Source organism: Gopherus evgoodei, chromosome 1 (assembly GCF_007399415.2).
Source record: "Gopherus evgoodei ecotype Sinaloan lineage chromosome 1, rGopEvg1_v1.p, whole genome shotgun sequence".
Taxonomy (NCBI): Eukaryota; Metazoa; Chordata; order Testudines; family Testudinidae; genus Gopherus; species Gopherus evgoodei.
This window is the reverse complement of record NC_044322.1, coordinates 51,082,313-51,106,837: the sequence shown is the minus strand read 5'-3', so window position 1 is coordinate 51,106,837 and position 24,525 is coordinate 51,082,313. Positions and strand designations below refer to the sequence as shown.

The 24,525-nt window shown below is 46.1% G+C and overlaps 1 protein-coding gene across 1 annotated transcript in view; it reads left to right on the top strand.

Moving 5' to 3' along the window:
• The window catches only part of LHFPL6 (LHFPL tetraspan subfamily member 6), a 224,329-nt gene that overhangs the window by 180,974 nt on the left and 18,830 nt on the right, over positions 1–24,525 (top strand). The window contains 1 exon segment of the mRNA XM_030563962.1: positions 15,535–15,633. Within this exon segment, the coding sequence (XP_030419822.1) occupies positions 15,535–15,633 (99 nt within the window).

The window sequence follows — 24,525 nt, the reverse complement described above, 5'->3', positions numbered from 1 at the left end:
GTGATCAGGGGAACACAAGGGTGGTGGTGGGGTATCTCGTGTCCTTATCACCCCTTGTTGGAGTAGCACAGCACACTTGGCCCTTTAGTAGCTAGACTGTAGGAGCCTGCAATAGAAACCACTGAATGATGTGTCAGTGCAATCTTCTCTGAGGTTCTCAAACACAGATTTTAACCCACAGCCCCTTAATGGGGTCTGCAGACTCTCTGGGGAAATGGGAGGGGGCTGCAAAATTGTCCCTGTAATGTTCATGAATATACACAACAATGGAGATCACATGTGCACTGTTGAGGGATGCTCTGATTCTCCCATCCCCCCCAAAAAAATTATTAGAAAAGTTAAAGCTCTTGATTCACAGTTTTATCTGTTGTACAACAAGGCAGATACCAGAGATCGCACTTGGAAACCTTCCCGTTTTCTTATCTAATGGAAAAAACTCCCAATTCACAGCTAAGGAGAAGTGGTTGAATTTCTGTGGTGGAGATCGCAGGCAAAATGAGGTGTTAGAACTTCTGCCTGAAGAGGAGGCCCTGGGGAACAACATACAAGAGGAGGGAGAATAGGAGTCCTAACTGTAACACCATAAAAGGAGAGTTCTATGAGAGTCTGCAGATCCATATTTATAGGAGAACTGTTTTGAATGAGCCTGCATGACTAGTTATGCCAAAAACAGCAATGGAAGGATAACAAACACGGTTTTGTGATCTGTCCTTATTTTTATACCTCCCTTGAATTTGAGGACAGTGCATAAGATTTATAACATCAGGTGATCAGCAGCTATCCTCAAATCCACTTTGATTAAAATAGCATTTGGTTAAAGTATTTTAAATTTACTGTACATACTTGAACCCTACTCTAAAATCATGACTCAGGCACTCCTCCCACTGAAGTCAATGGGAGTTTTGCCTGAGTAAAGATAGCAGAATTTGGCTGCTCTGCCATATAGGATTTCACTTTAAATCCAGTTTAGTTGCAGGAGCACTTCCCTAAGACAATGACACAACAATCCACATCCTTTAGTTCAATCTCACTTTCATGCTGTAAGCTTCCTTTTATAATGGATAAATTCTTTAGAAACATTATGTCAAGGAGATCTTTTTAAACTGCATGAAACCAAGAATCAAATTCTATGTTGCATTTGAACCTTGTTTTGGAAAGTACTGTAGCTCAAAGTGACAGATGGGAATGTGAAAACTTTGTCATCCTTGAAGTTTCAGTATGGCTTACAGATAAAATATGTGAAAGGGAAAAATCATAATTAAAATTGTCTTGAAAGGAATGAGTTTCTTTCAGATACAGCAGATGGCCTGAATATTTGTCAATGGAGCAGTGTTTGTTAGAATTGCCCAGAAAAAAAAAAACAAAAAACAAACCTTACAAGGATTTTTCTTTTTGGTAATGTCCCAAACTGTGACTTTAAGGAAAAAAAGTAGGAGATAGGGAAAAAAAAACAAGGACATATTTAAAGGGTGGTTAGTCTCTGAAAAAATAACTATAAAAGTGGTATCATGCAGTTCAGTTTTTATTTTTTCTCAGTGACTTGCACATCAAATTTGCTCAAGTCAAGATGTTTTTTCTGTTTACCCTGCAAGTTCAACCTGGGATCTTAAAAGTCAAGGTGGATTCCTGTCATCTCATGCTTCTTATGCCACTAATAAAGGTTTTGTGGGCCCTCAATTACATCTGTGCAATCTGTTTGCTGTTGCCTTCAGATTATGCTCTTAGTGATACCTGTACAGTCCCATTGCTTTCAGTAGGTTTGTGGGGTGTAACTGACTGGAATTTAGGAATTCGATTTAGGGTGCACAAAATGAATAAAATCCCTAAAACCTCTGTGAAAGCTGTTATGCTCTTCAATGACCACAAGTGGTGTAGCACCATTGGCTTTGTGTCCCGTCTGGAAAGCAAAGCCTGTTTCAAGGAGTAAGACTAAAAGGACAAGTCTGAAGTTAAGTACTCTTTCTGCCAGCAGTACTACTTTCTTTCCCCAGTGATCACCATTAGTTTTTCTATTATACTCCGATGAATCCTGGACTGTGTTTAGGCTCCTCCTGTTCAAGAGATGAGATAAAGCAGTTGAAGATTTGGCTTTTCTTTACAGGCCTTAAGTAAGACAACAATCAAATGGACTGACATCATGCCACGTGTGTGCCACATAATAAGAGGGGGCTTCAAGGAGTATCATGATGGATCTGAGTTTATAACACACTCAAAGCTAGTTAATGTCTCTAGGCTTATTAATCCACTCTATGTATTGTTTCAGGCTTGTCCAGACCCAGACAATTCCCCACGATTTTAATAGCTGTTAATATTTTACCTCTGAGTGGCTGTCTGATTGCTTAATGCCACAAATCATCGCTTTATAATTTCAAAGATGAAACTTAGTTCTGTGCAAAGAGACTGGCGTAATTACTGTCTATCTTTTCCCTGCTTAGCTGTATCAGCCATAAACAGCAACTATTTGTAAGTTAATTGGTTTTCAGTCACAAACTCCAATCGATACAAACATAAAGCACTTTTAAAATCCAAAGTGGGAGTAAAATACAAGTGCTAGTTATGCCTGTGGCATGAGCAATAATGAAGCTTGTTGTCTGTTTTGTAGCAATGTGTCTGTAATGGGGGTGGATAAAGCTCACTCACTGTCACTCATCATTCTACTACCCATCACTCTGCTAACTCGGTTTATTGCCATGTCAGTTTTAGGACCCTTGATTGCGATCCAGGTGGTGCCTGTCCATTCATCTCAAATTGTACTTGTGTATTTTTTTATGTAGTTTTACTAGAGAAAACAAATGAGGAACTTGCCATCTTAAAGACCAATGAAAGAGAAAAACCTAGGGAGTTATTGGGTTTGGAGATCACGCTAGGGTAATGAGGCTTGTTTAGGTTGATTAAAAGGGGTAACGATTATAGTGGAGATGGAAATGGATTGGGTGCTTTCCAAAGCTTAACAGGAAACATCATGAGTTTCTATAACTAAATTTTTTATGAGGACAGGTTGTTGGCCAATTGCTTAACCCCAACCTGGAGAAAGAGTAGGCTGCTTTAGGTCTGTTCGCTATCCTTTGACCTGTCTAGCTTATGTGACTCTACAAAGAACTTACAATGACATAGCTCACAGGGTCACAAGCCCACAAGCCTTCCCACCCCATCAAGATGCAGTCCCCCAGGAAGGGCCTAAGTGGGAAAGATTCACATTCTGGGCTCATCTGTCTGACCCATGTTCCCTTCTCTATTCCAGTGTGAGAATTTGGTAATACACTGAATCCTGTGCTAAGGAGCACTGCTATGAAACAGCCTAGCCTTAAGCAACCACTTTTAAGTAGCCCCCAAATCCAGTACAATTTTATTCTACCTTTAATTAAGAAATCATTGGAAAAATTCCTGCTGACGTCAGTGGGGACAGAGTTTCAATCCAAGGTTCTAGTTTCTACCATAGCAAACAAAGAACTCCCATTGAGGTACTCGCATCCTATGGCAGGAGAAGGGAGGCCCAGGTCTTCTAAGCATCCAATCTCTTCTCTGGTTGCTTAAAGCCGATTTAATTGTATTAGGTTCTGTACCAAACAATTCATAGATTATATTCTAGGAACCAGCTGACGTGATTGACTCATTCATGTGCAGCTGGAGAGGTTGGGTAATCAAACTCTAGTACAAATGCTGTCATGAGGCCCTGCCTTCTGATTTGCAGGTGAAGGAAAGAAAGCAATCAGGCTAGGTATAGCCTCTCTACAGTCCTGCTGCTGGCATGAGAGATTGGGTCAAGCTGGGAACTGCAGGGCTTGCATGGTGAGTGGCCACCAAAAGAGGAGGGCCCAGGTGGCTGCTTGCTTTGCTTGTGTTTAAAGCTAACTATGACTATCAGAATGAAGGAAGTGACCCCCCACCGCCAAATTGCTGCTGAAGACCTGGAGCGGAAGAAGCTCTGGGGGCCCTGCGAGAATTTTCTGAGGCCCCCGAAGCTAGTGAAGGACACCACTCCAGGGGCCCCGAAAACTCTTGTGGGGGACCCACCTGGGGCAAATTGCCCCACTTGCCCCCCCCGGGTGACCCTGCCCTTCACTTCCAGTTGTGAAATCACTCCAGAGGGCTGCTTATAGTGCCAGTTCATCCTCCATGACCCAGCATGTCATCCAAAACAGATTTAGATATGCTCATTACTCCACAGGTTTTGCAGTGACAAGTTAGACCTCTCCTACTGACTGATCCCATCACATATGAAAGTTGGGATTCTCCTGTATCCATCTGCATTTTATGGACACATCTGCATGCGTCCTGTTCCTTTTTTTACATTTTCTTTTGATGATTTTAATGGGTAACAAAAGTTGAAAGATGATGGTAATTAAACAGGGTGCTTTTCTCTAAAGAATGTCACAGGCATTCTAAGCATGTTAAGCAGCTGCATGTCTGGGTGTGGAGAGTTGGAAAGCATTGCAGGCTAAATATTCTAACTATAGGGCAGACCAGGATGTGCACGCTGGAATTAAATCAGTGTCGGCTCGCGGCTGAACTTTCCAAATTAGGTTAGGGTTTTTCATTGCTTTCAGGGCAGTTTGATTTAACTTAGCTGTGAAGCTGGACAAACAATATTCCTTGTGGCTAACTGAATTGTCTGCAAACTTTTGTGTTAAAATATCAGGGTTGAAAATAACTGGAGATAATAGTAAACAGGCTCGATACTCATACAGGTCCTGATCCAGGTTGACACTTACATGTATGCAGCGTCCCACTGAAGTCAATGGGGCTTCACTAGTGCCAGTCGGATTACAGGATAGGTGCCATAGGGCTGATCCAAAATCTATTTAACTCAAGGAGAGTCTTTCCACTGACTTCAGTGAGCTTTGGATCAGACCCATAGTTGTCTTGCAAGTATTACATTAAAACGAGAAGCAGAGATTTTCAAAGGCATCGAGAGGATTTAGACACCTACCTCCCATTAAAATTAATTGACTCTGTGAGTCAAACTCTTTGTGACTACTTCAAAAATGTCAAGGAGACACCCTCTGTATGTATGTTTGTAATTAAACCCCATTCATCTTACTGTCATGTGGCTCCATGCACTGAACAGTCCATTTGGACTCAGGTTGTTTCAGTATTCACTAAAGAGAGTCCGCAAAGAATCCTTGTGCACATTTGTGCACCAAACTGGCACATACATCTCGGGCTGTTATATATTTTCCTCGCTCTCTGCACTCAAACAGTTGCTGCCTGTGCTTCTGGATCTCATCGTAAGCTTGATGTCTAAGCAAAGCTAATCCTATTTTGATTTTACAGTCTGTTAGGAAATGTGGAAAGCTCTGCAATATTGGTTGTTCTGGATTAATAAAAAAAACAGTTCTTGGCTGACAGGGACCAATTTAGCTACATCAATTTTTCACTAGGGAAGCCATGAAGTTAGGTTGCAGCTTCCTGATTGATCTCATTGTCACTGCCTGGAGTCAGAAGTCAGTGCAGACTTATAGATAAAGGAAACCACAGTGGCTGACTCATACTCGACAAAAGAAACTGAATGTTTGCTTGTTGCTGAAATACAACAGCTCACCTGGGAGTCGGGGAGAGCTGTCTCTCTTTCGAATGGGGAGTTGATCTGGTCTTCACACAGTTATTTGCTGTTTTCCTTTTGGCTTATTAGTTCCTGGGTGACACAAAAATAGTAAGAATCAGACATCAGTGCAATGGATTAGTTATTGGAAAATGTGAACTATTTTTAACACAGTGCAATCATTTGCAAGAGCACTGCTTGGTCCTGCTGCACATCCTTTGGAGCAGCTTATCATTTCAAGGGTCATGCCAGCCATACCTTAGATTTTTTTTTTAATCAATTAGTACCATATTACAAGTATTGTGTATACATGATTGGCTTTGTTTCTGATCTCACACAGGCTTCATACTGGTTTTTTTCCATTAACTTCAATGGAATTCCTCCAGATTTACATAAGTAACTGAGCACAGAACCAGAACCATTGTCTTTGACTGTGTAATCCTTCGCCATGGCAAGATTCTTCCTTTGTAATGTTTTGACTCTGCCAGGCCCCAGAATTTCCTACTTTGGTGAAAGGACCAAAAATGGAAGCTGAAACACAGAAACAGTATTTATTATACTATTCATTTATATTGCTAATGGTCTCATCCAGGTCTAGGGTACTTTTGTGTAGTTAATTTACGAACACATAGTAAATGACAGTAGCTGACCCAAAAAAATTACACCAGGAAAACTGAAGAGAGATATATCAGCATACTTTGAGCCAAACTGGGCCCTCAGATATACAAATGGGGACCTTAAATACTTTTAGTGAGAGATACATGCAGTATCTGAGAACAGATACTTTCTTCTAATGAATATGTGGGATGTGTTTTGACACATTTGTGATAATAATAATTAATAACAATAATTAATAAATAAACCTTTGCACTTGTATAGCCCTATCCATCTGAGGAGCCTAAAATATTTTACAAACATCTGTCATTTTAGAGTCACAACATGCGTGTAATATAAACTAGAATTATTATCCTCATTTTACAGGAAAGGAGGCTGAAGTGAAGAAATTAAAGTCACAAAGGGGTCTGTGATAGATCCAGAAGTAGAATACAGGTCTCACCACAAGAAAAAGAAAGAGCCTGGGAATATTTGAAAAGGTTGCTGTGGACTTATGTAGGCTCAGAAATGTGGCTTGCTTGCCCTGGAATGTCCCCTAGGCTACAAATGTAAGGTTTATTCAAATCCACTGCTGTGTCACAGAGGAATTAAAAGCCACCACACCAAAATCAGTGAATGGGTTCTGCCCGTTGCTCTGAAGTACCTATCTTAGAGCCATGCACGTGATGTCCAATATGTTGTGCAGAGACAGAAAACAGGACAAAAAGAAGCCTGTTTGGGCTATTGCTGTATTAGGGATCCATCAAAACACAGTCCTTGTCAACTAAAGGACAAAAAGACCCAATCCTGCGTGTTTTGCCATCGACTTCATTAGAAACAGGTGTGAGCTCAAAATTAATATGCAATATTCTTCCTTCTAGGAACTTATTACAATTTAGAGACAAAATACAGTTAACATAATGATAGTATGTTCCAGAGCAGACACTTCAATAGTCAGCTTTCTGTAGCTGAGGTAGGAGTATCGTTTTCTAGGTCACTGGTCTGTGAGAATTTTGCAAATTTAAAATATTTGTGAATGCTCTTGATACAGAAAGCTGGCAGCACCGCTTACATAGTATTCCCATCTGACCAATAGAGAATGATAACTAGGTGACATCCAGAGAAAACCATTCCCCCCGCCCTCTGTTTTGCAGTTAAGGGGTTTGGGGGGGGGTGTTTTTTTTTTTTGGTGCCACAAACTTTTATTCTCGAACTGGGGAAATCTAGGTGAAGAAAGAGCATAAAAGATTAGCTCCCCAAAGGCACAGAGTCACGGTATCCAAATGTGCTGTTGGAGAGAATGCTCAGAACAGGACACTCGGAAGAGGTTGGCCTATAAAAGGGGGATGGGGGTGGGAAATGTTTGGAGCAGTATTTGTGGAAAAAACACTGTCACGGAAACAAAACCTAAATTGAACTGGAAACAAACAGCCTTTTATGAGTTTAACAGGCAGCCTGTATGTACATTTTTACCACCTGATGAGAGTAACTGGCAAGGGCTGTCTAACAGTTTGTTTTGCATTCTTGGCAGGAATAACATTGTTATGTTAATATTCCTTTCACTTGACTGCCAGGGTGCTGAGCTGGCTTTGAATGGAAGGAGTTTTGAAGAAGGAGGAATTCCCAGGACCCATTTTGCTGCTCTTAGAGCTTTCTTTAGTATCTTGGTGCTTTCCCAGTCTCTTGTAGCTATGTTTTTGAGAGATGAGGTGCTTTCATTGACCTCATTCACAGCTGTGGCTGCTCAGAACCTTTGGCAATCAGGCCATAAATGTTACAAAATGATTGGAAGACCTTTGTCTCTAAACTTTTATATACATTGTAAATATTCAGTCCTAGTCTGAGAGGCCCTGTTTGGGCCTACATTACGACTGCTACTGCTTGGGGAACAACGTCTACTAACTACATGTTTAAAATTGACTGAAAACATAATTCAAAGTGGCTATTGTTTATGTCAGTTTACCTGCTTCTGCTGGCTCTGCAGACTTGGATAAATATCAAAAATATCCCTAGCGCAGGCTGCCTGTGGCAGCGGGGGTAGGCTCATGTGATATGCTGAGCTTATCCACTACTATATGTTGGGAGAAGCAAACAAAACTAGGTTAATTTTATGCTCCCACTATTAAAGTTGAAGTTTCAAAAAAAAAATATGGCCAGGAAGAGAAAATATCTTCTTTGCTTGCTCCCCCAGCTATGTCTTCCCCTCTTCTAGACCCTTCACTTGCTCCCTAGCGCTTTCTGTTCAAACTCCTTATTCCAGCTTCTGCCCAGCTCTCCCCAGTCACATTCCCCTGCTGATGTTTTAGTCATTGTTTGAACAGCACCAGAACATGGCTGATGTTCTAGTTCAGGGGTCTCAAAGTCCTGGCCCATGGGCCATCTGCAACCTGAGAACCTCCCCATTCGTTGCTGGGCAGAGTCAGTCATGGAGGCAGCTTCACTTTTTTCCACAAGTCAAAATACCGAGCACAACTATCTGATGCACACCTTGCCGCAATCCTGAAGGTTTCAACTGCTGAGTCCCTGAGGCCAAACATCAGCAAACTGATAGAACTGATGCATTGCCAGGTGTCTGGCAAACACTGAAAACTCTCTGGCAGGTGAAGAATTTTATAAAGTTGTATGACAGCTTTATTATTTCTAAGAAATTTGAAATAAAAAATACAATATAAACATTTTCTTTTCTAAACACTATCTTCAGTGATTTTATTGGCCCACTGGGAGGATTTGAGGACTGGCACTGGCCCTAAGGTAAACTGAGTCTGAGACCCCTGTTCTAGTCCTTTGTTTACTTCTGCCGCTCATCATTCTGTGTCTTTCTTTCAGACGGTCCCATATCCCCAGAACAGCATCCCTTCTCCTAGGTACCAACGAACTACCCTTTTTTCCTTCAGATCTTACCTTAGAACACCCCTCCCCTTACTTTGTTAATCTCCTGCCCATGCTAACCACTCCCTCTCTCACGCCTGATATAATTGTTTAAAAACAACAGGACAAAACTTACAAATAAAAATCTGGAATGACAGTGAAAGAAAGAAAAACATAAAGGGCCAAATTCAGCCTTGGTATAAACATGTGCATCTCCACTGATGCCAGTGAAACTGTGTCTGCATACACCAGAGCTGAATTTGGCCCATAACCATGAGTCACACCTGATCTGAATTCTTATGCTCCAACAGTGCAGATTGTCCTCCCCTTTTATTGTCTATTGTCTTCTCTACTCCACCTTCATCATCTGTCATGCTTTGTTTACTACGATGTGCCTTATTTAGGGCCTTTGTGCCTGGCTGCCCCAGGGTTATGCAAGAGGATGGAAAAACTCAAAGCTTTGTGCCCTGAGCAGTGGCCAGGTACAATTGCACCATCTGTGTTTTTTCAACACAGGTACTGCTCCCTCCTAGTGTGAAATCCTGGCCCAGGTGACGTCCAAAGTAAAATTTCCGTTGACTTCAGTGAGGCCAGTATCATGGCACTTCACAGAGGACAAGCAGCTATGTCCCCCTGTACACACCACATAGGAAGTAGTGGAGCTCTGGTCTCATGGGTATTGCATAGTCTCAGGAGTGAGATGAGACAAAGTAACCTGACTAGCAAACCTGATTGCTTTTCTGATCATTTGCCCTAAGGAGAGGAAAGAGGGTCTTGGGACTAAGGCATGAAACTGGGATCCAGGAGATCCTGGTTCTGTTCCAAACTTCCTGTTTGTTCTTGGGCAAGTTACTTCATGCCTCAGTTCCCCAGCTGTAAAATGAAGATAACTCTGTTTCCTTACCTCCCAGGGGTGCTATAAGGCTACATTCCTTAGTATTGCAAGGAGCTCAGATGCTGGGGTGATGTGACAAAACAAGTACCTCCTTGATAGACAAATAACTCCAAGGGGATCCTGAGTGAGAATTCCTCGCTGAGCTCTCCCTGAATTGGCACAGCTCTGCACTGCCCCAAGAGGGGCCAATGTCTATATATTAATAATACCTAGCACTTATATAGCACTTTTCATCAGTAGATCTCAAAGTGCTTTCTAAGGGAGGTCAGTATCATTATCTTCACTTCGCAGACGAGGAAACTGAGGCATTGGAAGGTCGAGAGACTTGCCCACAGTCACCCAGCAGGCCAGTGGCAGAGCTGGGAATAGAACCTTGGTCTCCTGAATCCTGGACCAGTGCTCCATGCATTAGGTAAAAGACATGATTACACCTCTAAATTGCAAGTTCTGTAATGATCTTGTTGACCTATAAATCTGCAACGTGCCATGTGCCTCTGGGCTAATGTAAGTCATAATTAATTATCATGCTTCTACGAGGCCATTACCAAAATGAAGTTAAAAAATAAAACTCTGCAGTATATTTTTAAGTGCCCTGTAGAGTCTCCCCTTTTAAAGCTGCAACAAAAAGTTCACCATCACCAGCTGGACACTGCCCTTTCAGCAGCGGCTGCAGCAACAGCTGAGAAGGAAGTTTGATAAAAATGTTACATCTTCGCAATGATCATGGCCTTGTGAAGATCTTATGAAGAGACAGACTCTGGCAAAATACACATCCATTCTGGATGGCATGAGGGGCTGACAAATCAGAACATGTGAATGTTAAGCTTTCAACATAGTACAGTAATAGGCAGTGATGAGCTGCCAAAATCTTAACAACCGGTTCCCTATACAAAGTTCTGATTTAAGGGATGTGCCGCCAGTATGTATTTTTTGTACCAATAAGGTTACCATACGTCCATATTTTCCCAGGAGGAAAAAATCCCAGATGGTGATTTAAGAACCAAAAAGCCTGACATATCCGGGAAAATACAGATGTATGTTAACCCCACCTAAAGTTCTTTTATAAAAAGATGGGCTTGAACTAGAAATGAGCTCCGTTTCACACGTCTGGGTCCCCGCTACTCCCTGGGAGTGTGCTAGGGTGACCAGATGTCCCAATTTTATAGGGACAGTCCCGATTTTTGGGTCTTTTTCTTATATAGGCTCCTATTACCCCCCCCCCCACCCCGTCCCAATTTTTCACACTTGCTGTCTGATCACCCTAGGGTGTGCACATGTGTGGGTCCAGCTGTCCCCCCCCCCATTGAAGCAGGTGTGCAGAGTTACTGCCCTGGGAACTTCAGGGCACCAATGGACGTGGGGCCAGCTGCATACAGGAGCGTGGGGCAGGACTAGCTAGAGGGAAGGGGTGCGAGGCTGGCTGCGGGCAGGGCTGGGTGTGTGGAGCTGACTGGAGACAGGAGGGTTGCGGGGTTGGCTGGAGGTAGGGGCTGGCTGCAGGCAAGGCAGGGGGGTGTGGAGCTGGCTGGAGATAGGGTGTTGTGGGGCTGGCTGGCTTTGAGCGGGGCCACAGGGGGATGCGGCAGGGTTGGCAGGGCTGGAGACAGGGGAGTGCGGGGCTGGCTGACTTCGGGTAGGGGTGTGTAGCAGGGGCTGGCTGCGGGCAGGGGGTGTGACGGGCTGACTGAAGACAGGGCAGGGGGTGTGGGGCTGGCTGGAGACAGGGCAGGGGGTGTGGGGCTGGCTGGAGACAAGGGTGTGTGGGGCTGGCTGGCTTCGGGCAGGGCCGCAGGGGGTGTGGCAGCGGTTGGCAGGGCTGGACAGAGAGGAGTGTGGGGCTGGCTGGTTTTGGGCAGGGGGGTGCAGCAGGGGTTGGCTGGAGACAGGGCGGGGGGTGTGGCAGGGGTTGGCTGCAGGCAGGGCATGGGATGTGGGCCTGGCTGGAGACGGGAGGGGTGGGGCTGGCTGGCTTCAGACAGAGCCACAGGGGTGTGTGGCAGGGGTTGGCAGGGCTGGAAACAGAGGAGTGCGGGGCTGGCTTGCTTCAGGCAGGGAGGTGCGGCAAGGGCTGGCTGTGGGCAGGGTGATGGGTACTCATGGGGAGAGTGGCTCGGAGCAGCCCGAGCAGCAAGATGCAGCCCAGGCCCAGCAGAGCAGCTGGGGACCCATCAGGCAGCAGCGGGAGTCCAAGGGCCAGGGCAGCAGCAGCAGCAACAGGGCCAGGGCCAGGGCCAGGCGGTGGCCTACATGGCTCCTTCAGCGCAGCACCCCCGGTGGCTGAAGGAGGAATTAAATCACTTCCCGGCCGGAGCCCATCAAAGCCGCAGTGCCCCCTCCTAGCAGGGAAGCGGGTTAACAACTAGTTCTAAAACCGCTTCAAAATTTAACAACCGGTTCATGCGAACCGGTGCGAACTGGCTCCAGCTCACCACTGGTGATAGGTGAAGTGGTTCAAGAGTTCACTTGCTTTTGCTGAAATGGTTCATGAAAATCATATGTTCTGGGTTCCGGATATATGAATTGATCAAGTGCTATTAAGTCAGTCTGTTTTGGCCCTGGACTATGTGAAAGAGGAGAAGAGGAACGAAGGATTAGAATGGTTAGGCTTGAGTGTTGGTTTACTTTTTCATGTTGGAACAATTATAGAGCATGACTGATTGTTGTATTAATTAATCAGAAGCAATCATCTTTTAAATGCAGTGATTAACATGATGCCTGTTTAACTGCATGCTGAATTTTCCAAACAAAATATGTAGCAGTTTTGAAGGAAAAGTTCATAAAAAGGAAAAGTTAAATGCAAGCTAGCTACAGAGTTTTTTTACCACTGGACTCACAGAGTATGTCTACACAGCAGTGTAACCACAGGCGAGAGCCCGGGCCCAAGCTTAATCTGCCTTGCATCCACACACTAATTGTGTTAACCTAAGGCTTGACCCTAAGGTCCCAGGACCATGAAGAGTTGGAGAGTCCGAGCCCATGCTAAGGTGGGATCTAAGGTTGCTTTCCTGTGTGCACACAGCCCTGGATTGACTTGGGTTCTGTAAATTCTCTGGATGTATCCCAGAGTTCCCTGAGGCAACTTTCTTAGTCCTCTCTATGCCAACAATCTGTGGTGCAGTCTATTGCACTCTGTTGCAGATGGAAGGCGCACCTCCCTTTGCAAAGGACAGTAGTTTAGGTCAGCGTTAACCCATTGTCTGCTGAGCACCAGTCTGCAAGGGCATTATCAGAGAGCCTGCAAGGTTTTCAGTGGAGATGGATCAGAAGAAGCTTTTTGCAAAGAGAGCTGCTTCCTGGTCACAAGAGCACAGCCAAATTTTGGTGCACGATGGCTGGGTGCCCCTGCACACGCAGCCCCAGGGAGCACAGTGCGGGGCAGGGTGAGAGTGGAGCAGGCACTAAGCGGCTGCCCTGCAGGGATGGGCAGCAGCAGAGATCCCAGCTCAGCGTGGCTGGGGCAGGAGCGCTGCCAGCTTTTTTGCCACCCTAGGCGGTGGAAGGTCACGCCTTTGAAATGCCACCCCCGACAGAGGTGGCAGTAGATCTGGCTGCCATGGTCGCCGCCCCCCAAATGTTAGCGCCCTAGGCAACCACCTAGGTTGCCTAATGGGTTGCGCTGGCCCTGGGCTGGAGGAGGGATGACCCCCAACATCCTGGCTGCTCTCCCTTCCTTCAGAGCAGCCGCTTAGTCCCTGCTCCGCTCTCTGCCCTCGCAGCCCTCCCTGGCGCTGTGTGTGCAGGGATGCCTGGGCAGCATGCACTGTCAGGGCAGCAAGCAGGAGCCAGCCCCAAACTTCCCCACAGCCTCCTGTGGCTCCAGCTCCTCCTCGCTGCTGCGCAGAGTTTGCCTTCAGCAGGCAGCAAAGCTGACAGGCAGGAGGTGGCTGCCAGGATGTTGGAGGTCATCTCTCCCCAAGCCAAGCTGAGATGGAGGCTCTGCCACTTCCCAGCCCTGCAGGGCAGCTACTTGGTCCTGCTCCACTCTCTGTCGCTTGCTCCCAGGTGTCCCTGCCTTCCCTGGGGCTGCATGTGCAGGGGTGCACATGCAACGTGAGTGCCATGAGTAGGAGCCAGCCCCAAAACTGCCCCAGCCACCCAAGGAGCCTTATCTCTGCCTCCCAGGCTGAAAAGGGGGCAGGAAGGAGGGATACCCAAGAGGTGCTGGAGCACACTGCTCCACAGCCGGAAGAGCCAGGCTGGGATGTGTGGGTGCGTTTTCCCTCTGAAACCTGCATTATATGTCAAAGTTCAAAACAAAAGGACAAAAATAAATAAAAAACCAACTTTCCCATTTTTGAATGTCCCATTTTAAAAATGAAGAATTGCAAAGTTTCACTTTAATAGTTTAACACCCTTGGAGATTGATGTCCTCGTTAGCCTCAGAACAGGTGCACACGGGCATTTTCCTGCCAATGTGACTCAGCCTAGAGGTGGAGAGCCCAGTTCTCAGATTAGGTGGTAGTTTAGTATAAAGCCGGGGGCCACATCCAGCCCTTCAGATGTTTTACTCTGGCCCTTGAGCTCCTGCCAGGGAGCAGGGTCCAGGGCTTGCCCCGTTCTATGCATGCTGTGGCTCTGCGCAGCTCCCAGAATCAGCAGCATGTTCCCCAATTCAGCTCCTATGCACAGGGGCAGCCAGCGGGCTCTGCATGCTGCCCCTGCCCCAAGCACCACCCCACATCTACCATTGGCCAGCAGCTATGGCCAATGGGAGCTGCAGGGGTGGCATCTATGGCTGGGGCAGCACACAGAGCCGCCTGGCCATGCCTTCGTGTAGGAGCCAGAGTGGGGACATGACACTGCTTCCCGGAGGTGCTTGAGGTAAGTGCCACCTGCAGCCCGCACCCCTGACCCCCTCAATTACCCTGACCCCCTGACCCAGCCCTGATCTCCATCCCACACCCTGAACTCCTTATTTCTGGCCCCACCCCAGAGCCTGCACCCCCTCTTGTACCCCAACCCCAAATTTCATGAGCATTCATGACCCGCCATACAATTTCCATACCCAGATGTGGCTCTTGGGCCAAAAAGTTTGCCCACCCCTGGTATAAAGCCTTCTCAAACTGCAGTCAGCCTACTGAGACAACCACCAAAGGAGCTAATTATGCAGTTTACATACCCATGCTCTGTGTGGGGACCAGAGTCCCATCACTAGCACCGTTACAGTTAGGAAAGAGGGTGGGCAGTAGAGTTTTCCCACTGTGCAACACATTCATAGGGCTAGAGTTTCAACACCAGAGGAGGGAGGGGCGCTAGGCAATCTGACATAGAGTTACTTTGACTCGGGTCTGTGCACTGTAGTGTGGACGTCAAAGCCCAAGGTTCAAGCATGGGTAAAAAAAATCCATACCTAGGGTTAAAAGGCAGTGTAGATGCTCAAGGTTCCCAGACACGGGTTAGCTAACTCGAGTACCACTAACCCTAGGCTTACATTGCTGTGTAGACATACCCACAATAGAAGGAGTAGTAGAGAAAGTTTAATGCATGATTTACCAGTGCTCCCAGCATAGGTGCCTCATGATAAGAAGTTAATGTGACCCTTTCATGTAATTCCAAGTATTGATTTTACCTGTAGGCCTTAATTATGGTAATGGTCACGGGTTGTATTAAGTCTTGTTTTCCTTTATTTCTGTAGGCTTGTTGATTGGCTCTGGCTGTGCTCTCTATCCTTTGGGTTGGGACAGTGAAGAGGTTAGACAAACCTGTGGTAACCTTTCCAACCAGTTTGAATTGGGTAAGTAATTGTCAATGGATCTCAGTTCCTTTAAATTCAATCTCATCTATTGTCTCTAAACGCAGAGAGAAGCCTAGAGAGCAGGCTTACTGGGAGCAATCCTTGTAAATTTGCCGGATGCTGGTGTGTAGATTATTGTATTGCTTCATGTAGTGTGATACGGCATGGGGCTCCTTAAATCGTTACTATTGATATTTTCCCATGGAACATCATAAATATCATCAAAAGGAAAAACTCTTTTGGAAAGCAGAATCTCTGAAGAGAAATTAGAAGCAGTTACATGAAAAGAGACCGAGGGGTGACAGAAGACAGCAGATTAGATGTGAATTTGGCATATGGCAGACAAAAAGTCAATTGAGGTTTTAGCTGCATGTGTGTGTGGAGGGGAGAATTCATGGTTTACTGTGAGGGAGAAATTCATGATTTACATCTGAGAGGTATAAAGGGGCCAATCATGGAGAGATGCCATTGGCTGCTCAAGTACATTGAACTCAAATGTCCAAATAAAAGTGCAGGGATTTCTTCACTTCCAACTCCTTAAAGCAAATCAGTGGGGTCACTCTGTGAATCCTTTCATGACCTGCACTCGCTGGAGTTCGAAACTCCCTGGCAGTAGTCCCTCTCTAAAAGACTCTGGCATATTTATTAATCTCTTCTTACCCATGGGAGTAAGGACAAAACTAGAATGTTTCTTCATTTTGCACAAATATTTTAACCAGATCTACAGCCAGACCATCCCTACCCAAGAGATGTTTGTCCTTGGCTCATAAAGCTACTTAGGAACCTCTGCAAACGTTTTGACCTTGGGATGTAAGAGATTCTCCTGAACATCATAGATTGCCAAAAATAGTCTCTTGGCCTGGATACCCCAATCTACCCTCTGAAAACATTATCCTGTCTTGAAATGAATTTCTTAATTCAGATATTCTTGGCTATTATGTTTAGTACATATTTTCTTCCAATGAAATATAAAATTCCTTCAGTTATTCTACGAATATTTGCAGTATGCAAACACCAAGGACAGAGCAGAATTAAGAAAAGGAAGACATAGGTTAACAATCAGGGCAAATTTCCTGAGAGCGAGATGAATAATACTGTGGAATGGTCTCTCAAAGGAAGTAGAGGAACTCCATTGTGGGTTAAGATGAGACAGAAATCTAGAAAGTAGATTGCAGGGAACAATCCTAATAGGTCTTGTGCGTCTCTGATTTCAGTTACTTCATTCTAAGTACCACCATTTTGCTCTTGCCGAAGTACAGCAAACAGTTACATTTCTCTGCTCTTTCTTGGGAAGGCACCACACAAAGACCGTTTTGTGTGGCAACTTGAGTTCTTTTTGATGGCAGCAGCTACAAGAAGTTCCTAGAATAATTTTATGTTTAAATAACTTCTTGGTGGGAGAGCTGTGAATTCAGTGAGTTTAGAAGCACCCCCTGCCCTCTCTTGTCCCCAAGATCATGACTCATGAACCTGGCATGTGAATAAGTCAGGCTATTGTAACAATACATTCAATAAAAGAACTCTTCTGAAAGAATTCAGCTGTCAGCTTTTTCTTCCAGGAATTCATAAGGAATATGAACAGGGGACATATAATAATAATTGTGACACTCGATACTCTGCCCATATTTTCTGGATTTCAAGGCTATTAGGTATCTATTATGCATACCTAAGCTTGACTAGAGTCCTGGTTGTGCTGACTGTTAGAATCTTATGTTACCATAGTAATTAACAGATTATAATGAGACCAGAAATCTGCTAGAAGTCTCTCTTCAGTATTCCTTCTCTGAACTTAAATGCTTGGTTTTGTATTTTTACATTTAAATCGGTCGATGTTGGTGCTGAGTTTTCCAGGACATTGGCAGGGGAGAGGTGGAGTACTGGGACTGCATATTAGCGAGATTGCTCATTTCTTTTCATTTAAACCTTACAATTACTGATAACCCAAGCCTAGGCTTTTTTATTTAATCATTAGAGGCTGGTGTTCCCATTATAGCTTTAGGGCCAAAACCAGTGTTTCACAGAATCCATCTCACTAAGTCTCAAGATGCATTTGAGTAATTATTGCTTTCATTTGAATATTTAATTTGACTAAGCAGCATTCATTTGATTTTTCCTTTTGAATCGGTGGGACCAGTTGCCTCCAGAACTGCACACAAGTTGCATTTAAACAATATGCACAGACAGGTAAGCTGTGAGTGTGGTGGGACAGATACTGGTCAGCCTCTGAGTGGGTGTGCAACAGGTGTGTATGGAGTTCCTTCTGTCACCCCTTCACCCTTGTGCAGGAGCTAGCTAGAATCATGTTGGAGCATAGCTCCTGCTCTAGGCTAATACTCTGACAGGTGCTAGCTGTCTGCATGGGCAGAGAGCTGGCCGGGCACTGAGCAGGAGAGCATGCTGCATCCTCTTCAAGGGTATTGTTAGGTAATAAAGCAAGTCCTCACTCACCTTTCCAACACCCAAGTTCGTGCGGAGTTGGAATTTGGGCACACAATTCTGTCAGAGACCAAACAGCAATGCGTTGATCAACGGGCTCACATTACCCCAAAAGCTTTAGAATAAGTGTGGCCCCTTTATTAGGGGTGAGCATCAATATTTATACACAGAAGTAAACAAAGTGATTAATAAAAGATAATGGTCATGCATAATCAATCAAGATTTTACAGGAAAAGCAAGTTTAACAAGTAAATGCATAGAGATAAAGGCTAATGGCTACTTGAGGAAGGGGGTGTCATGAGTAGTTTGCAGGTCAGTGCTTTGTTCAAAAAAAAGGTTCAGAAAGGATTATGCAGAGACGGCCAGTCTGGGTGTTTTTTTGGCTCCAAAGTTCACCAAAAGTTTAGACCCAACATTCCTCCATTTGTAGCTTTGAGATAACTATTAATCAAAAAGCTACACCCTATTTCAAGATCTCAAGGGCCGCTTGGCAATTTCAGCCTGGGCCAATTCGAAGAGAGTAAGGCTTTTAGCTGAAGTGGGAAAAGAATAAACTGACTTACATGAGTTTATGAGGGAGGGGACACACTGAATACAGCAACACAGTATTATAAGGACTACCATGGCCCCAACAACACCCACCAAGAGGTTTTTAACCCACCCAAGTCCGGGCAGCCAATTCCATAAGGCTCCCCACCAATCATAAGGTGGCTGGCCAGAGGAGTAGTTTTTAGCCATTTTCCTTAGGTGTTTGGTACGTTGAAAAGTGTCAGAGTAGGTGTCATTTACAAAAACACAGCATTCTTCATTTATGAGGGCGCAAGTTCCTCCCTGGGCTGCTAACATTATATCTAAAGCCATTCTGTTTTGCAAAGCTAACTGGCGCAGCTGGGACATTTCCCCGGCCTGATTTTTAAATAGGGTTGCAGTTTCATTGGTCAAAGATTCTAATAGTCCCTGTAGACGGATGATAGCACCCTTTAAGCTAGTGTGACCAGCCCACCGCTGCCAGGACAAACCATCACGGAGATGAATATCTCTGTCAGTTTCACGGATGTTACGAACGTGGGGAAAATGAGGGGGAGTGAGGGAGATGCGAGAAGGCGGTGCTAGCCATGCCAAATAACATGACCCTGCCCAATCAGGGGAGAGAAAATAATAAGCCTTGGGGCCGCACACCCAGTATGTTCCATATAATGCGTTTTGGGTATTCCATTTCTCAAAGTAGGAGGTAACCCACCACTCGGTGTACCACTGTTCCCCTGGTAACGCAGAGGGGTCGTTGTGTGAACTGCAGAGGCACAATTTGGTAGTGTTGTCCTCAAAGGGCAGTGTAGTACTGCTTGAGCAGTTGTAGAAGGCAATTGTGTATCCTTTAACAATTAGTTGGACACCCTCGAGATCTGAGCAGGGCTTTTTTAAAAACTGACTTTGAAAACCTGCCCCTCCATGAAAAAGTTGAAAAGGTTGGATCGGGGTGAGGGATCCACATATGGGATAAGTGGGATGCGCAAGGCTTGAAGCCAAGATTTTTACTAAAGGCGGTGCCATTAAAATATATGTTGCATTTACTTGTTCCCACAAAAGTTGACCCTTTTTCTTTAACAAAACACAGTGATCCTGTTTGATTGGTTACCCTGAGATATTTGTTAATTGGCACTTCTGTTTTGTCCCATGTAAGATTGGGTTGGACTGGATCTTTTATTCTAGTCGGTGGCATCCAAGTCATATTATGCAGTGGTTAGGGGAATGGGTGTGAAGGGGAGTCCCTGTGCTGCATTTACTGGAAATTGAGTACATACCCAGCAATCACTTCTATTTCCTAAAATACGAGTTTTAACCTCGTGGGAATATCTAATAAAAGCATTATCTTCATAAGCAGAAAATAAACTAAAAAAGCATAAAAAACATACAGTTGTCAGAATAAAGGGTCCTCTCATTTTTTTCGAGTTAATTTAAGTCTAATGTCTGAGAGAGGTAAGCTGGTCCACTGGTCGAAGGCAGTGTCCTCAGTGGTGACAAGAGCTGCTGGTCCGTCACTGTGGTCCACTACGGCTGGCTTGACGTGGGAGTGGTGGATCCAAGATTTGCGTCCTTCCAGGAACACTGCAGTCTGGGTTGTCAAAAGAACCTGGTGGGGTCCAGTAAACCTTGGCTGGAGGGTGTCGTCACGAACGAACTTTTTGGCCCAGACAAAGTCCCCTGGTTGGAACGGGTGGATTTGTTCCTCCAGCGGCACGGTCTGGGAAAACTGCGAGGCTTTCCAAAGGGTACGGAGGCGAGCCTGTAGGGAGAGAAACTGACACGCGGTCATATGATCCCCTCCCAATAGTGAAACATCAGCACGTGGTAGCGCCCCGCCTTTGAAAGGGGGGTGTCCATAGAGCAGTTCAAAGGGGGATAATCCCAATGCGCGGGTTGGGCGAGTACGAAGGTGAAACAGGACCAAGGGAAGTACCTGAGGCCACTTTAATCCTGTTTCCTGACAGTATTTAGCCAATGTAAACTTAAGTTTCCTATTCATACGCTCAACTTTCCCGCTAGACTGGGGGTGGTAGGGTGTATGAAAGGAGTGTGAAATGCCCAGTCCTTGTTTTAAATGGCCAAGGACATGACCAGTAAAGTGAGGTCCGCGATCTGAGTCGAGCACAAGAGGGATGCCAAAACGGGGTACAATATCTCTAAGGAGAATCTTCGCCACTGTGGCAGCAGTACAATTAGCAGTAGGAAAAGCTTCGACCCAGGAAGTCAGAGGGCAAACCAAAACAAGGAGGTGCTTTTTCCCAAAAGCCTTTGGCATATCTGCAAAATCAATTTGAAGATGTTGAAATGGAGCAGCAGGCGGAGGTCTTCCACCCTTAATTTTGTTAAGAGGTGGAGCAGGTCCATTACGCTGACATGGGCTGCATGCTTTCACTATTGATAGGCAATAGGGTTGAATGCCTGGAGCATACCAAAAGCGAGCGATAGTGTCCACGAGGGCGTGCGTGCCGTAGTGACCCCCTTTATCATGGTGCCAGCGAACTGCCACGGGGTATGTGGAGCGAGGGAGGCAGGCTCGGCCATCTGGCATAAGCCAGGTCCCTTTGACCAGAGTGGCCCCGAGGCTCTCCCATGATTTTAGTTCAGCAGCGGGTACTGGTACGGGGTGCGGTGGAGTAAAGGAGGAGGTTGCAATAGCCAATGTGGGCATGGCTAAAGGTAAGGTGGCAGCCTTCTTGGCGGAGGCGTCAGCCAGGGCATTCCCACGGGTAACGGGGCTGCTATCTTTAGTATGGGCCCGGCAGTGAACTACAGCCAGGACAGAGGGTTTTTGGAGGGCGTCCAAAAGCTTGTGGATGAGGGGGAGGTGCTGAATGGGTTTACCGGCAGCTGTCTGGAAACCTCGAAACTTCCAGAGGTGGATATGACAATGCACAACTCCAAAAGCATATTTGCTATCAGTAAAAATGGTAACGGTCTTACCAGCGGCCAACTGGCAAGCTCGGGCCAGGGCATAGAGTTCAGCGGCTTGGGCTCCCCAGTTGCCTGGCAGTGAGGCGGCCTCTTGAATGTCCCATTCAGAGGTGACAGCATAACCAGTGAAACGCTTGCCATCAACATAGAAGGAGCTTTTGTCCGAGAAGAGGATGCAATCGGGGTCGTCCAGTGGCACGTCAAACAGGTTGTCTCTTATCTGTAAGATGCTGGAAACTACTTCCACACAGTCGTGCTGATCCTGGAGGACTGGCAGGTCAGGAAGCAAGGTAGCTGGATTAAGGGGTTCACACCTTTCAAAAATTAGGTTAGTGTCTTCTAAGAGTTCGGCCTCTAGCTGTTGCTGACGATGGGCCGAAAAGACTTGGGTTGTGCCCCTACGCAGAAGGGCTGACAAGGCATGAGAGGTCCAAACCGTGGTAAAATGACCCAGGGTTAGGCTCTTTGCCTTTGTGATCAGCAGGGCAGCTGCTGCCAGAGTCCGGGTGCAGGATGGGGTTCCCTGAGCGACAGGGTCGATTTGCTGAGAGTAAAAAGCAAGCGGGAAATGGTGGGGCCCGCTCAGCTGGGTAAGGACACCACTAGCAATTCCGCCCCTCTCGTGGACAAAAAGGTGAAAGGGTTTGCTGTAATTGGGGGGGCGGAGAGACATGGAGGAGGCCACACTGTCCTTGAGTAACTGAAAGGCTTGAATAGTGTCCAGGGACCACTGCAAAGGGTCAGGAGCAAGGTTAGCAGTGAGTCGGTGGAGCGGTTTGCTTAACTCCCCGCAGGACGGCAACCAGGGGCGACAGAAGCCAATTAATCCTAAGAAACCTCGAAGTTGTTTCTTGGTGTTCGGTAGAGGGCAGTTTTGAATAGTCTTTATGCGGGCTGGGTCCATCTGTCTTCCTTCTGGGGTTAACAGGAAGCCCAGATATTGGACCTTCTGTGAGACCCACTGAATCTTTTTAGGGTCTACCTTGTGGCCTCTGGTGTGTAGGTATAATAAAAGTGCCTTACCATCGATGCGGAGGGCAGCTTCTTCGCGATTACCTAATAGGATGTCATCTACGTATAGGACCAATGTGGATCCCTGCGGACTGGTGAAACCTTCCAAGTCGTGGCGGAGGCACTGGCTGAAAATCGTAGGGCTGTCTCTGTAGCCTTGAGGAAGTCGTTGCCAGACATAACTTTGTCCCTCCCAGGTGAAATCAAAGAGATACTGAGAGTCTGGGTGCACAGGAATGCTGAAAAAAGCTGATTTTAAGTCAATAACAGTGAACCACTCAGCATCCCAGGGGATTTGGCTGATGATAGTAGCTGGGTCAGGAACTACTGCATGAAGAGGGACCACATACTGATTAACAACTCGTAGATTCTGTACAAAGCGCCAACGAACAGGGTCTTCGTTCTTTTTAGGAGGCTTTTTGACAGGCAGTATAGGGGTGTTACAGGGAGTGCGCTGAGGGCGGACTAGCTTTTGTGCAATGAATCCCTCGATAATGGGGCGGATGCCCTCCCGGGCTTCCAGCGACAGGGGGTATTGAGGGACTGACGGGGGGGTTAAGGAAGGCTTTACCTGAATCCTTACGGGCTCTGCCGAAAGGAGCAGGCCAACATCAGTGTCAGAAATTCCCCAGAGGGTTGAAGGCAAGTCAGTGAGGTCAGGGGAGAGAGAGGGGGGTGTTTCCCAATTACCCTGAGTAGGGGCCGAATCTCCTAACACTGTCATCAATAATCCTACCCCTTCAGGAGTGCAGGTTAAAGTAGCCTCAAGCTTACAGAGTAAATCCCGGCCCATCAAAGGGATCGGACAAGCTGGGGAAAAAAGAAAACGGTGAGGAAAACATTTATCAGCATAAACAACATTCAAAGGCAAAGTGAGTTCCAGAGACTGTGGGTTGCCCTCCACCCCAGTCGCAGTTTTAACCTTAGAGGATAGCCAGGGAGAGGGGGCATGATTTAAAAGAGAGAAAGTAGCCCCAGTATCAATGAGGAAAGAGACAGGCAGTCCCTGGACTGAAAGGGTTAAACGAGGCTCTTTGCTGGGAGGGGAGAAAGTGAGAAAGGAGCCGGCTAAAGACATTAAGGAAATAAGACCATCACATTGTTTGCCTTCGCCCCCGGGGTACCGTCATTGAGGAGGCTGAGTTTGCTGCGGCTGCTGCTGTTTCCCGTAGTTGATCCAGGCCTGGGGAATGGGCTGAGCTGGTGGTGCAGGGGTGTATTCCTCACTTGTGTAAGCATCTGCGGATGCAACCAGACCCTCTGGGCGTCCCCAGGGGCATTTATGTTTAAAGTGACCAGGCTGTCCGCACTGAAAACAATTTCCTGATGGCTGGGGTCGCCAGGACCCCTTTCCCCGAGCACCCTGGAATCCCCTGCCACGGCCACGGCCTTTGCCTCGAACACCGCCGTGAAAAGCTAAAGCCATCAGCTTATATTCTTCCTTTTTCTCTTTCTTTTTACTACTTTCCCTTTCTTTCTCCCAGGCAAAATCAGCTACTTCCAACACTGAAGTGACTGACTCACCTCCCCAACCAGGGCGAAACTTTAAGAAGTAATCCCTTACAGGGGGCACCGACTGATTCACAAAAAATGAAATAAGAGTAGGGTGGTCTGCTTCTCTCTCAGGATCCATCTGAGTGAACATTCGGGCCCCCTCCAATAGCCTCGACCAGAACTTTCTGGGCGGCTCATCAGATTCCTGCCGAATCTGCATGAACTTAGCCTGATTAGGCGAGCGGCGAGCCATTTTCTTGAGTCTCTTTAACAATCGCTCTCTATCTGCTCGCAGCTGAGTCAGCCTTGGCTGAGTCCAGTCTAGGGGATTCCAGCCAGCGGCCAGATCCCGCCTATCCATTCAAGTAAGATTAACTGCATTGCTATCTCCCCATGTCCTTTCTGCCATCCACAATCTACTACGTTCCTCTCCGGTCAAAACTCTACTTAACAACTGATCCACATCCGTATAAGTAGGATTATAACTTAAAAACA